The 14,319-nt window shown below is 36.3% G+C and overlaps 1 protein-coding gene across 5 annotated transcripts in view; it reads right to left on the bottom strand.

The window, feature by feature from the left end:
* The window catches only part of MEGF10 (multiple EGF like domains 10), a 174,296-nt gene that overhangs the window by 113,845 nt on the left and 46,132 nt on the right, over nucleotides 1-14,319 (bottom strand). For all 5 annotated transcript variants that reach the window (XM_037802087.1, XM_037802088.1, XM_037802089.1 and 2 more), the window contains 2 exons: nucleotides 10,692-10,793; nucleotides 9,202-9,302 (listed from right to left, as the gene is read on the bottom strand). In XM_037802087.1, the coding sequence (XP_037658015.1) occupies nucleotides 9,202-9,302; nucleotides 10,692-10,793 (203 nt within the window). The remainder of the gene's footprint in view (nucleotides 1-9,201; nucleotides 9,303-10,691; nucleotides 10,794-14,319) is intronic.

The following is a 14,319-nucleotide window of genomic DNA, read 5'->3' as shown; positions in this document are numbered from 1 at the left end:
GTAAATTGTTAAAACCTGTCTGGACTGCAATTTGGCAATTTGTATCAAAAAGCCATAAAACATGACTCATACAGTCCTGTCTCCCTTCTTCCCTTCTTTCACAGAAATATATATTTTTGGGGGAGGCCCTGACCATCCAGAATAAAGATGCCCTTGCAGCTTTGCCAGGCCATTTGATGAAGTTTTGGAAAATGGGATACTAATGGAAATGTAATGTGATAGCTTCTAGGAATCTTCCTTAGGAGACAACAATCTAGGAATCTTCCTTAGTAGACAGCCAGCACTGCTACTTGCTTCTTTCTTTCATTTCTTCCATCTGTTGCTTGATGTGTGGAGCTCCATAGTGGTGTTTAAAGATGAAGACCATAACTCAGAGATGGTGGAGTGGAAACATAGAAGTTTCCATGGTCCCCTACGGGATTGCCCCTCTCTAGACTTGTACATGAGAAAGACATAAACTTTTATCTTAAGGCCAAACCTAGTCCTAACTGATAAAACATGCATATCCTTTGTCCAGAAATTCAACTTTAAATGATTTATCTTGTAATCATTCATGTATGCAGAGCGATAGACAGACATAAAATGATAGTCACCACAGCCATTAAACTATTTAAGTGTCTAGCATTAGGGTAAACCAATACAGAAAAATGCAGCCATTAGAATGGTTATGTAGATGTAATATATTGACAAGGAAATATACCAAAAATATAATACAAATCAGTTTACAAAAAAGAATGTATGATATAAACTTATAAACCTATTTTAGATTTAAAGAAATGGAAAGATATCTGGAAAGATGCACACCAAAATGGCAGGATTATGAGTGATTTTTTTCTTTCTGTCTATTTGGAATCTGTTTTCAAAATTTTCACACACAAAATGTCTTCACTGTGAAAAATAATTTTGAGTAACATGTTTTATTTTTAATAACCAAAGGAACACAGGTGAGAGGGGAGAGGTCAAAGGGTCTTTCTCATTTCCTCTCCATTCCATATTTCATTCCTACCCTTTAGTATAGACTTTGAGCCCCAACAAGTATCAACAGTGGTTTATTCATTCTTCAGCCTCCTATGTGCCTGGTGCTTAGTGTATTTTCTGATGGAAGGGAAAGAAATGGACAGAGGAAATGAGGGAGGAAGGGAGACAAGGAAAGAGAGAGGAAAAGAGGGAAGGAGGAGGAGAGTGAGGAGAAAGAAAGAAGGGAGGAAAGGAGGCAGAGATGGCAGGAAGGCAGGAAAGAAAAAAGGAGGGAGGAAGGTAAGGAGGCAAAACAGTCAGGAAGGAACACACACTCACAGACGATTTTGGAACATACTATGTTTATGCCAACTTGTGTTACTCATCTTTTCATTCTAGGAACAAGATCAAAACTCTAAATTAGAAAACTGTACAGAATCTTGGATGGGAAGCAAGATGATGGGAAGTATCTGGAGACTGCTGATGTTATAGAGGAACTGAAAACACTGGAGCACGCACACACACACACACACACACAGAGCAACTTCAAGGGAGGAAGTGGGTAGGGGGAAACAGTCATCCAGCTGTCACTCTTATACTTCAGGGTATTTACTGGACCAGCCAAAAGACATGGTGGAAAAGGTGAACAAGGTAACCTTAGAGGTTATGATTTCACATTCCAACATAGCTGTGAGATTTGCAGAATACAATCAGATACCATTTTAATATTTACAAGAGATATGTGGTCATTAATGATAGGAATTATATGAAAAGAATCAGGCATGCTTGTGTCCATTACCATGGTATTTAGAGTTAGGAAATAAAAATACCTCTACTTATCTTAGCAGCAGAGATGTGCAAAATCTAATCAATTGGATGTGGAGGTTTCTTCACATATTTCCTGGCTTATGATCATTAAAATGAGTAAGATTTTGTAAAAAAAAAAAAAAAAAAAAATCAATTGGTATAGCCAGCTTGGTCGAGGGTTCTAATCTGACTTGAAAACCAGTATTAGGAAATAGTATGTCTTAAACCTAAGGGATACAGGACACACCATCTGAACAGACAATAGATTCAGTATGTTCCATCAGGGTATCAGTCAAGAAACATGTCCTCTCATATTTAAGAAACTCAGTAAACCAAAGACAGAGGCCCAAAATTACAAGGAAAATTAAACCAAAAATTACATGGGATGATATAATCATTACCTTAGAAGCTGTTGGTGATTGAATCATGCCTTCCACAAAAGGCATGTTTAACCCCTGGTCCCAACCCCTGGTCTTGTGGGTGTGAGCCCATTTGTAAATAGAATCTTTGAAGAAGTTAAGATGCGCCCAAACTGAATGAGGATGGGTCTAATCCAATATGGCAGAAGGCCTTATAAGCAAAGGAAACTGGACACAGAAAAAGAAGACATGGGAGCAACCAGAAACTGGAAATCAAAGAAACCTGTAAGAGAAAGGAGAAAACACTACCATGTGCATTGCCATGTGACAGAAAAACCAAGGAACAAGGATCCTGGGCAGACAGCCCCAGAACAGTACAGTCTTCGGAGAGAAAGCATCGACATCTCCTAGCCTCAAACCATGAGCCAATAAATTCCAGTTGCTCAAGCCAATCCACTGTATGGTATTTGTTTTAGCAGTTGGGGCACTAATACAGAAGGCAACTGTCTTTCAACCTTGTAAGGATTTTGAATTATACAAATGTATAAGAGAATCAAAATCTATAGTGCTCACATTTTTAGTTTTAAGAAGGTATTTGTAATGTTTAAGAGAATTTGGCCTATTAAAATTAGAGGGCCGCCTCATAATTTCATTTTTTAAATGTGTAACAGAATAATTCATCAGGAATGTTATTTTAAAGTTGAAATCTTACAAATACAATATTGGATCATTTATGAGAGTTTAAGATTTCACCCTATCAGTTGAAATTATTAGATTTACAAAAATACTTAAATACATGCAAAGATTTGTCAGCCTGGATTGCTTACAATGAAAATCAAATTTATTAAATGTATAAATGCAATTTTTAAAACTTGAAGGTATCTCAGTTTGTAAAACATTAGTCAAAGTCTCCTTAAAGTGACTGCTAAAATTTAGCTAGACTGATGCATAAAACATCTGGAAACTGAACTCAGTTTAAGAAACAACTAGGTTTTTTGATTTATAACTTCAATAACTCAAATATTAATTATTCAAATCAAAGTAAACCTCTGAAAAGTCTTTTCTGTGCTGTATACACGTGTTTATGCACACCCATATACACACACTCACAACACACACATGCACATACACACAGAGGCACCCAAAACTCCACATCTAACAAATACTAAATAACAATTTGCACATCTGGGTGGTCTGGCTTGTGATAAAATATTTCTGATATAAAAAATAATTCCACATTTAACCCTGATAGCATTTCAAATTTAAAATAGCTACATTTATTACAAATGTAGAATCAGAAAAAAAAGTATATTCCTTTACCTTAAGGACATTGTTTTCAGAGAAAAAGAAAAACATATATTTTATGTGAGTAGAAAAAAGGATTTGATCGTATTAATTTATCTCTAATCACAGTAATCACAAGCATGTGTATATAAAGAAATGAATCATGATGTACAATTTAAGTTTTGACAAGTCAGTCAGTTTGATATGATAATGAATTGCCATGAAGATTACTTTTAAATTTCATGAAAATCTTATGGCTTAATATTTATTCAACTTTAGAGTTACAAGTAGAATTATTGACTACCTTTTAACTGAAATCCAAACACCATGAACACCACCAAAGTCAAAGAGAAACTTCATTTTCAGTTAGTAATATTTTACATACGAGACTTTTAAATTTTTCAAAGCACTTCATATAACTTATTTGATCCTAATAACTAGGTATTAAAACCCATTTTACAGATAAGGAAAGTTCACAGAAATGAAATCCATTTCCCAAGGTTATTGGACATACATGGGTGATTTGGGATTTGAACTTTGGTTTAATTCCTCTGTTTTCTCCATCTTGTGTTGAGAATCTGTACTCCATGTTTTTTCTGGGTGGCAAGAAAGGAAAGGTGATAAAAATAACACTTTTCCCAGGGAAACTATATGTTGGCCATGTGCACTACATTTCAGAAGCTCGTATTTGCATTTATGGTCAGCTGATGGGTATGTTGATAGAGGAAACAGAATAGTATCCATATGCTTCTCAACCACAAAATTTTAAACTAAACACGCTTCTTTCTTCCCTATCTCCCTAACATAACTGGTACTTCCTGTATGTGCATTAGGATCAGTGTATATAAGAAAAAGTATTGGCTAACTCTTAAGCCATCCCATGAAGGACCACAGGAACCTACAGAGTACACAGTGTGAATACTTACTGTAAAAGCTATTGTATGTTAATGAAAATGTATTGGAATGTGTCTGAATCAACATGTATTTAAATGCAGGAAACTGAGATTTTAATCAATGGCATTTTTATAAGACATCAGTTATATAATTTTTTAAAATGATTTTTTAAAACACACACACACATTAAAACTACTTTACTCTTCTGGGTATTTCTTCATTCATACTTGAAATTGCCCAAATCAAAAATAATGAAAACATCTATATTTATCCTTAACATAGATTAAGCAAGAAGAGTAATACTGAAGGATGAATAAACTTGGAAGTTTAATTCATTTTATGAAATGAGTAAAATTTCATCAAGAAATCATAGACATCTTTATGTCCTGATAATATTATCTTTATGGAAAAATTTCCAATCCATCCTTTTTTTCCAAATAGACTCGTAGGAAAGCTTTCTAATCATGCTGTTTTTTTTTGCCTGATTACATACATCCATCTTCTGGATAGAATCTTGTTACTCAGTGTACTCTGAACTGGCAGCTTCTGCAAGGCCTGAGAGCTTAGCAGAAATGCAAAATCTTGGGCCCCAACTCAGACATATTGACTTAGAATCTCATTTTAACAGCATCCCCAGATGTTTCAGATTCACATTCTAGTCAGAAGTAGAGCCAGAGCTTCATTGTTTTACAGATGCAAGGAAATTAGGGTTATTTTCCAAAAATTCCCAAAGCTAACCAAATGAAGTATCATTTGACTACATGGTACCTTTGTTGCACAAAGCTACGTACTATTCCATGTGAACCTAACTCCAGGCCCCTCTGTCCATGAATGCATAAATCAAGAATCTTCAGCAACTCAACAACAAAAAGACAATCTTCAGCAACTCAACAACAACAACAAAAAAGACAAACAACCAAATCAAAAAGTGGTCAAAGACTTGAATAGGCATTTCTCCAAAGAACCATATAAATGGCCAAAAAAGCAAAAGAAATGATGCTCAACATCATTAACCATCAGGGAAATGCAAATAAATAAGACAATGAGATAGCACTTTACATCCTCTAGAATGGCTACTATCAAAAGAATGAAAAATAGCAAGCATTGGAGAGGATGTGCAGAAACAGGGACCTGCATTCACTGTTGGTGGAAATGTAAAATGATGCAGTGAAAACAGTTTGGCAGTTCCTCAGAAACTTAAGAATAGAATTATCTTATGACCTGGCAATCCCAAATCTTGGTATATACCCCAAAGAACTGAAAGCAAGGACTCAAACAGATATTTGCACACCGATGTTCAAAGCAGCATTATTCATAATAGGCAAAGCTGGAAAAAACTCAAGTATCTATCGGTGGATGAATGGATAAACAAAATGTGGTATATACATACAAAGGAATTTTATTCAGCCATAAAAAGGAATGAAGTTCTGATATATGCAAAAATATGAATAAACCTTGAAGATACCATGTTGAATGACATAAGCTAGACCAAAATGACAAATATTGTATGATTTCACTGCTACACAATAATCAGAATAAGAAAATTCACAGAGTCAGAAACTAGAATGTAGGTTACCAGGGGACAGAGAGGGGGTAGGGAATGTGGAGTTAATGCTTAAACTGTTCAGAGTTTCTATTTGGGATGATAGAGAAGTTTTGGTACTGGATGGTGGAGATGGTAGCACAACATTGTGAATGCAATTAACAGCTGTGAATTATATATTTGAATGTGGTTAAAAGGGGAAATTTTAGGTTGAATACATGTTGCTAGAGTAAAAATTAAAAACAAAAGACATGGATTATCCCACAGAACCCTTCGCCAAAGTGAGGCATTCTTTGAGCTCTCTTTCTCCAATCCACAGCAGACTGAACTGGCAGCCAATTCTCCAGAAATTAATCAGGAGCCTAGAGAAAATGATTCTTGAGTGTACATATCCTTGATGATTTCCTTATATGGAGCTACTTTAAATGTTAATGAAATGTTCTCATCTCCAAAGATGGAGAAGAGTGGGGACGGAGGAACAAAACCGAAAACTACCTGTTGCCAACAGGTGGGAACAGGTACAACCAGTCAGGGGCCCACAGAAAAACCTCAGAATGCTGTGGAGGGAGGGCGGGGCAGTGGGAGTTCCCCGGTCAGGATTCCAGAACCACCACCTACAGTGTAATCTACTGTGGAGGGGCAAGGTGGGACAGGGAGGGAGGGTGGAACTTATTCTTCAGAAGGTATTACTTCAGCTACATAAAAGGAACTGTCTTCAAATACATGTATTTGCATGAAACCACCACTTTTTACTTTCCACGAAACTGACTACCAAAAATAAACTAAAATGGCACAATTCCAGTGATTCAATTCCTTTTGGTAACTGAAAAGAGTTAAAAATGGTGACTGCGCAATCAGTCTGGTAGCAAAACCAGGTTGAAAAAGAGATTAGGAAAGCAGAATCAAGAAATATGTGTTCTTTCTTCCTTCTCTATCCACAAGGGTGCCCCCCTAGTGCCAGCTGTCAAGAGTACATAAGAGTTACTGCAAGGCATTCCCCAAGAATAAGGAAGCAGGGGAAATTCTGGGAATTAATCTACAAAATTCAGACATCACACAAGATACAAATTAAACTTAAAAAGACCAAATGGCTCCCAGGACTGTGAGACTACACAGTAAATTGATTAAATATATTAACATATCTGAAGAAAAATGGTTTAATCTCCAGAGATGGTTGTTCAGCCAAGAAGGATTAGAAAAAGGGGAATTTTAGAAGCAAATGCTAGAGGTGTCCATCCAAGCAGTCCAGGAGACACCTTGTAAACTGTCCTGTGAGACAATTTATTGTGACAATAAAAGAAAATTTATTTTTACCATTGTAATTTTCATGCATGACGTTGCTAGGAGAATTGCCTCACCTGAGAAGGGCAGCAATATTGAATAAAGCAACAGAGGTGTTGGGCTGTGGAAGGCTGGTGCCTTGAAACACTGAAACCCTCTATAACTGACCTTGTTTGAATCTAAATCCATGCTCCCCACACAAGTCTGCCAGTAAAACCTAGCTTCCCACTAGAAGTAAGAGGCCTTCAAGAAAAGAAGTGTGGGGCCAGAAGACAAGTATGTCCAAGCACCTCTGCAGGTTCTTTGCAATTAGCAACTTAACAGATTAGTGGAACTGAATGATTAGCATCCTGGCTTTATAAGTCCTGTGATCTGGGTTAATAGAAACGTACCCTGGGAGCCAGAACTACTCCCAGAGTGCTGACAAATTGTGCCTGTAAAGTTGAACCCCGGTAACAGCACCAAAGTAATGTCACCTGAAGCCTCCAGGAAGTGGCCAACCCAGGCAGCCAGGCCTCCTAATCTCTCTGTCTTGTTATGTGCTCAGTACTGTGTCCTGTGAAAATTTTCTATCATTCTGAGACATAGAGATCAGTTAATGATTATTCTCTAAAATGTTTAATTATAAACATGTAATTTTTCTTATTCAGCATCATTATTAATCAAAGAAATGCAAATTAAGAAAAAAAATAGCACAGGGAAAATTGTCAGAGTTTAAGCAAAAAAAGGCATTCTTTTATATTGCTCATGGGTATATAAATTGGAAATAAACCAGAAGTCTTAAAAATATGTACACCTTTTGACCCAGTAATTCTACTTGTAGGAATTTTTCCTTACCTAATAATTAAGGATGTGAACAAAGAGTTAACCACAGTTATATCTTTTAGAGCAGCTCTTAATAGGAAAATCTTGGAAAAGCTTAAATGTTCAATAATTAGATTGGTTAAATATCTATAATGCAAAAACATGATATTTACAGTATATTGCAGAAGTACATTTAATCACTGGGAAAGACATTCACAATGCATTTTTATTTTCTTCTTTTTGTTTAATTTTTTTCAATGAACATTTATTATCATAAACAGCCCTCGTTCTGAATCACAGTGGAAAAATCACCCCCGTCTGCATAAGGAATAGAATTCAGGGGTGGTGAGGAAGATGAGACAAGTAGTGGTCCAAGCCCTCTATGGGAGAACAAAGGCGGCTTCAAAAAGGTATCAATGGCTTATCCAAGTTTACCCAGTCGGGCAGCAGCAGAGCCAGTGCTATCACTTGGCTCTGTAGAGTCTTAAGCCCAGATCCTCTTACTCCTGAGGCTTCAGAATTACAGCACAGCCTTTTCGCTGTGCTGTTAACGTCATTGTCTTGACTCAGAAAGCAAACAGACCCCTCCAGCTGTGTGTTGGACCAAAATACTTAAATAAAATCTTTTGTAATGATCTTCTATGTTCCTACACACAATAGTAACAAACCTAAATTGCAAACTGCATCCCACATGATATTCCAAGATTTTTCAAAGTATGTCATAAATATCAAACTTCTCTCAAAACATCTCAGGATGAATTGGTGAGATGTGGAGAGAAAATGACAATAAAAAAATTCTACTTTGTGACCCAGACTTACAGTCATTTCTGAATGTGAAAACACCCTGACTTTTAATAATTCTCATCACTCTATACACAGAAAAGAAAATGCTGGCCTTTCAGAAGTTGACTAGGGCCAGCTGCTGTGGGAAAGTCAGGTCTCTGTTCTCTTCTGTGATCTAAGTATAATGAGTCCCGACCAATCTCCAATGAGACATCTATTAAAGAATTAAAATTAACATTGCTACGTCCGGCCTTGAATCATCTTTCTGTAACATCTGTTTTCACCTCAAGCAACATTCATTTGGAGATTTCTGATAGGACAGAACAGTTAATGCTTCCCTCATTACACAGGCTAAGAAAGTAGCTGAGAATGAAGGGAATATTCCAAGATGCCCCATCTCCTCGGGCCTCCATCTTGGCTGCCACTAACAGAAGCAAACCGACAGTGGGAAAAACAAGTGAACCTCAAAGTAACAAAAGTTTTACTTACGGACACACATTTCCCTGCTTTCATAAAATCCAGGACAACACTGGGATTTGCGCCTATACATAGTTTTTTCCCCATGTCGATAGGCTGTCCGATAACTGATTCTATATAGAGGAAACAAATCGCATTGTTACTTCTTTTGACTTGACTTATAATTTGATAAGAAATAAAGAATTTATATTTTAATATAAAAGAGCTATTAAATATAATAAATGTAGGGAAAGGAAAGTACTCCAAAACGATTAAGAAGAAACATGGAATACATTTTGACCAATATTATATAAACTCTTTATCAATTTAGCTAAGACTGTATTAATATTACCAATTCAGCCAACCTATACTTTATTTCGAGGGATGAGAAGTTTCATGATTTACCTACTTCACTTCTCTTGAGATATCTTGAAAAGTACTAATTAATTTCATATAGGATACTTGTCTAATCAGCATTCATTTACATATGTTTTAAAGGAAGACTGTAGAGAATCCTTTAAAAATCTGGTTCAGTGCATCTTATCCCAGTATAAATAGAAGACAGAAGACCTTTCTATTACCTACAGCCTCCTTCACTCACTGGTTCATTTATATAACAAATATTTATTGAGTACTTATTATGTTCCAGGCACCATTCTAGGTGCTGGGGAAATAGCAGTGAGCAAAATACTGCAAAGTCCTTGCCCTCAAGAGGCTTACATTCTACTGGGGAGGCAGATCCAGTAGCATTTGTTTAACATAAGACAGATATTAAGCAGATAAATATATCATATATTGGCTGGTAATGATTAAATGCTGTGGAGAAAAATGACACCCGAATAAGGGCATAAAAAGGGATAGTGTGCTAAGCTTACATAGAGTAGTCAAGGAAACCATGTCTGAAGAAACAACATTGACCATAACATCATTTAATGCAGTGGACATCACCATGTTCTTGTGAAACCACAACTCATACTATTCAGTTTTTACTAATAAAATTAGGGTATCCTAGGATTCCCTTACGTATTAACACTGCATTGTTTTGTTTTGTTTTGGTTTTTTTTTTGGTGCTTTGTTTTTGTTTTTGTTTTCGCTTTTCACATTTATAGAAAAAAATATATGGCTTATTTCACTTAAGGGTCAAATTTAATTTAACCTAAATTGAATTGGATTTTTTATTATAAGCATATGCTGTGATATGAGTTTCTTGATATTAGGTAACGTTTATTTTTAAGAGTGTCTGTCCCAGTTATGCACAACACAAAAGCTGGTTGAATTCTTGCTAACCATAATGGTCAACAGTAGACATTTTCTCGCAGTTAGATAAAAGCTCTTTAAGGACATGGACCTTTTTGCTTTTCTGTATCTCCTATGATCTGGAACAAGGTTAAGATAGTAGCAAGTAATCAATAACTATCCACTGACTATACTGATGAATTCTTTCAATTATTTAGTATCTCTGATTGTATCAGACTCCATTCCCAGTTAGCTAAACTCATAAATATATTTGAACTTTTCATTACCTGTGCCGTGTGCATTTAAACCAGTTGAGAATATCAGTGCAGCTAGTGTAGTAAATTTGATCAAAGGGATGTGGGTATGACTCTTGCACAGTCACTGAGTAGCTGAAAAGAAAAGGAAAAATAAGGAATTGGTATTTCTCTTTCTTACACAAATGACACATACTAAAAAAAGTTGTCAAGGCTAAATCATCTCTATTTGCAAATCCAATCTGATTTTCTAAAGAGCCTCCATGTTTTTTACAGGTTTTTATTCGAAGTAGAACCCCAAAAGGACCAATATTAACAATATATTTAAAGACAAGAGCCCATGCTATAAATTTCAAAAGAAATTCTCTTTTACTGTTCAGCGTAAAACCCAAGACTCATGTTTAAAATACATCACTCTACATTTTTCCAAATATAATTTCCATCAGTCCACCCCCCACCCCCCTCACCCCCAAAGACTCCAGGGATAACAGAGACCTTTCACAACAAGTTTTCCATCTAGGTCTACTTGGAAATAATAAGGTTAATCAGGAAAGAGACAATTCAAGTATTCATAGCAGAGAACATTTTGCTACTGATTCTGGAAAATCAGAAAGAGAGCACATTTCTCTGGTCGGAACTTGGAATACTTTGCTTTCATATGCCTGCCCTACTTCTCAGGCAGTGGAAGAATATATGCAAACTCTAAGTAAAAATGGCAAAGTCTTTAAATCTGGTTCTAAACATACGGCTGAAACAAGTAGCCTAAAATAATCAGACCAACAGCCTGCTGCTATTCAGCCTGCTTTCCAATAATTTTCACTAATAGCTTCCTGTTATGGTAAAAACATGCAACTATGTTCTCATACCTGAGAACATGGATGAGAAACATTCATGAAACATAAAGAACAGTCAGTGTACAATCCTACACTTTTTCATTTTAAAGTCTTTTACATGCTCAAGAGCTTAGTTCCTGCCTAAAGGAAGATTTAGAGAATGCTTGTTTCCTAACAGTTTATTGTGTTTTCTTTAACAATATCTTAAGGGTTTCCACTAAAAGGTTCAATGCACACTAACAAACAAAAGGGACCACAACCACGGATGCACTTGATGCAAATCAATAGTCCACGTTAGTTAAAAGAACTATAAACTGGAGAAGATTCAAAAGGAATTAGGTTGAAATTTCAGCATGAATAATTCAGGTTAGACATGAGATAGACTTCTGATTTGAAAAGCTGTGAGGTGCTGGCCTCACAAACGGTGGGATTTCTTTCTGCAGCTGGTCTGTGGTAGTCATCATGCATGGTTAGGTTTCAATACAGCTTGATGCCATATTGAAATAACAACACTATTCACATTTTTGTGTATTTCATTCTTTGGGACACTGAAATTTGATTTCCAGGTAAATATAGGCATGCCCTACAAATCTTGGGCAGATGAAACAGATGCTATTGAATAAGGTTATTGGGTTAAAAGAAGCCAGGATTATAATCCTGATGGGGTGCTGAGAAACTAGGCTGATAATCTCAACTCCCTGGTTCTTATCATGTCTTAAAACAGGGGGGTCAGAGATGGTATTGAAGATCCCTTCCCACTTGGCCATTTGAATTTCTAACCTGTACTTTAGATAACCATTTCCTTCTACCCAACAGATGACACCTGCTGCTGCCTGCAAGAACAGGATCTGATGAAGGTAGAGTGTACAACTGTCTACACGCATATAACTCTTTTTGGGTAACGCATGAGCTCTCTGTTAAAATATAAATGTCCTTGGGATGACATATCACAATCTGTTAATATTTTCTTCACTCCCCTAGCAGTGCCTTCAGGTACAGTTTGATGCAAATTCTATGACTTCCTCATCAGATTTTTTTTCCTTCCAATCTAACTGCATGTGACTAACTGAATCTTGAGACCTGCAACATTATTTCTCCATTCCATTTCTAGTGGGAAGTAAAGTGAATTAATGTCCTCTGTGTATGGAACTGCTATGTAAGTAGAGTCTTACATCACCCATGAGCCCAGTAGAACAACTTCCCATATGTGCCATAGGAATGAAAAAGAAACCACTTTCTTTTACAGGGCAAAAGAAAATTACTCTACCAGGCTCTACAGTACTAATTTAGCTAAACTCCATTAATTTGTTGGAGCTAGACCTGATGCAGCATTTCCAGAAAATGTCAAAGGCCGTGTTTTGATATTAAGGCCTGAATGCCTGGGATAATCACATATGGATCCTAGTCAATGCTATTTGATGTAGATAGGAAAAATGAATCTGAATCAATGGAACTGATTCCACAAGAAACATGAAAATTAGTGAAATTAATTTTTATCAGCCTGGAAGTTTCCTTAAGTAGGAGGAAATGCTAACATATATAAGCAGTACATAAACTGTATAGTTCTTCTGCTTGCCATTGGACAGAGGTGGCTTTTAGTATGCTGCTTGCCAACAGCTTATATTTGCTGGATGCCTTTCTGGTTTAGGATATAGAAGCCTTTCTCCATAAGAAAATCAAACTATTTATGATTCCAGTTCAGCAAACAAGCATTGAGCAACGTTTATGCAATCCCTGCCCTCAAAGAGCTCCCAGTCTAATGAAAGAAGCAGAAACATATAGAACTAAATATAATGTGATACGGCTGTAATAGAAAAATGTATACAGTACAGGGAAAACTGGAGTATAAAATTCACTATGATTTTGAGCATTTCTCATCAGTCTTGGGACTTCCCATTAAAATTATTCAGAAGCTCAAAATCAATTCAGAACTGACAATATAAACTACTTGTTACAATAATCAGAAAGTGAGACTTCCACTTAAATATATAGAAGAAGGGATATAACCCTGTTCAAACCCAAATTTCTTTTCTTTTCTTCTTTATAAGTTTTATTCCCTTTTGATACAATCTTTTGTCTTTTTGTTTCATTTTTTAAGATATTATAATCATATTACAATATTGGAAAATAAATTTTAAAAAGAGAGAGAGAATTCTACAACTCTTACATAATCATTAACAGCATTTTGCTGGGCTTCTTCACAGTCTCTTGGGGTTTTTAGTTTTTGGTTTTATTTTTGTTTTTGTTTTTATATTATTATAATCATGCTACGCACGATTGAAGCCTGCCTTTTTAACTTAAGAGCATAGCATGAGCACTTCCTCATGTTAGTAAATAGTCTTCAAATTATGATGACTGCCTCAAACTTAGTAAGTAACTACACTGTAATTTTCTCAATATTCACCTACTGTTAGACAATTACAATGTCATTTTTCCAGGAGCCCACTTTCTGAAAGTTATGTGTTCACATAATGAAGGGAAATGTCTGCAAGAATGGCCTGCCTTCTCTGGTCTTTATTACTGCTGCCTTGGCCAGTGCATGGGCTGCTGTTTGAACTTTAGCTGCTTTGCTAACAGTATCAGTCCTTATTGCCATGTCCACCAGCAGCTACTCCTAAAGTCACACAGAGGAAGGAACCTTTCTGATTGTCTAGTCAAATCCTTTTTCACCTCAAATGAGCAACACTGAGCTCCCATTGCTAGGGTGTCAATCTAGAGTCAGCACTAACAAAAAGACCCCAGACACCACCCTATTCCTCTGTCCCCTCTCGGATGTCACTACAACACGGGGAGACCCAGCTTCTAAGGGAGTCAGTGAGTGGCACACT

Source organism: Choloepus didactylus, chromosome 13 (assembly GCF_015220235.1).
Source record: "Choloepus didactylus isolate mChoDid1 chromosome 13, mChoDid1.pri, whole genome shotgun sequence".
NCBI lineage: Eukaryota > Metazoa > Chordata > Mammalia > Pilosa > Megalonychidae > Choloepus > Choloepus didactylus.
Note: the sequence above shows the minus strand (reverse complement) of the source record. Positions and strands in the feature narration are given on the sequence as shown.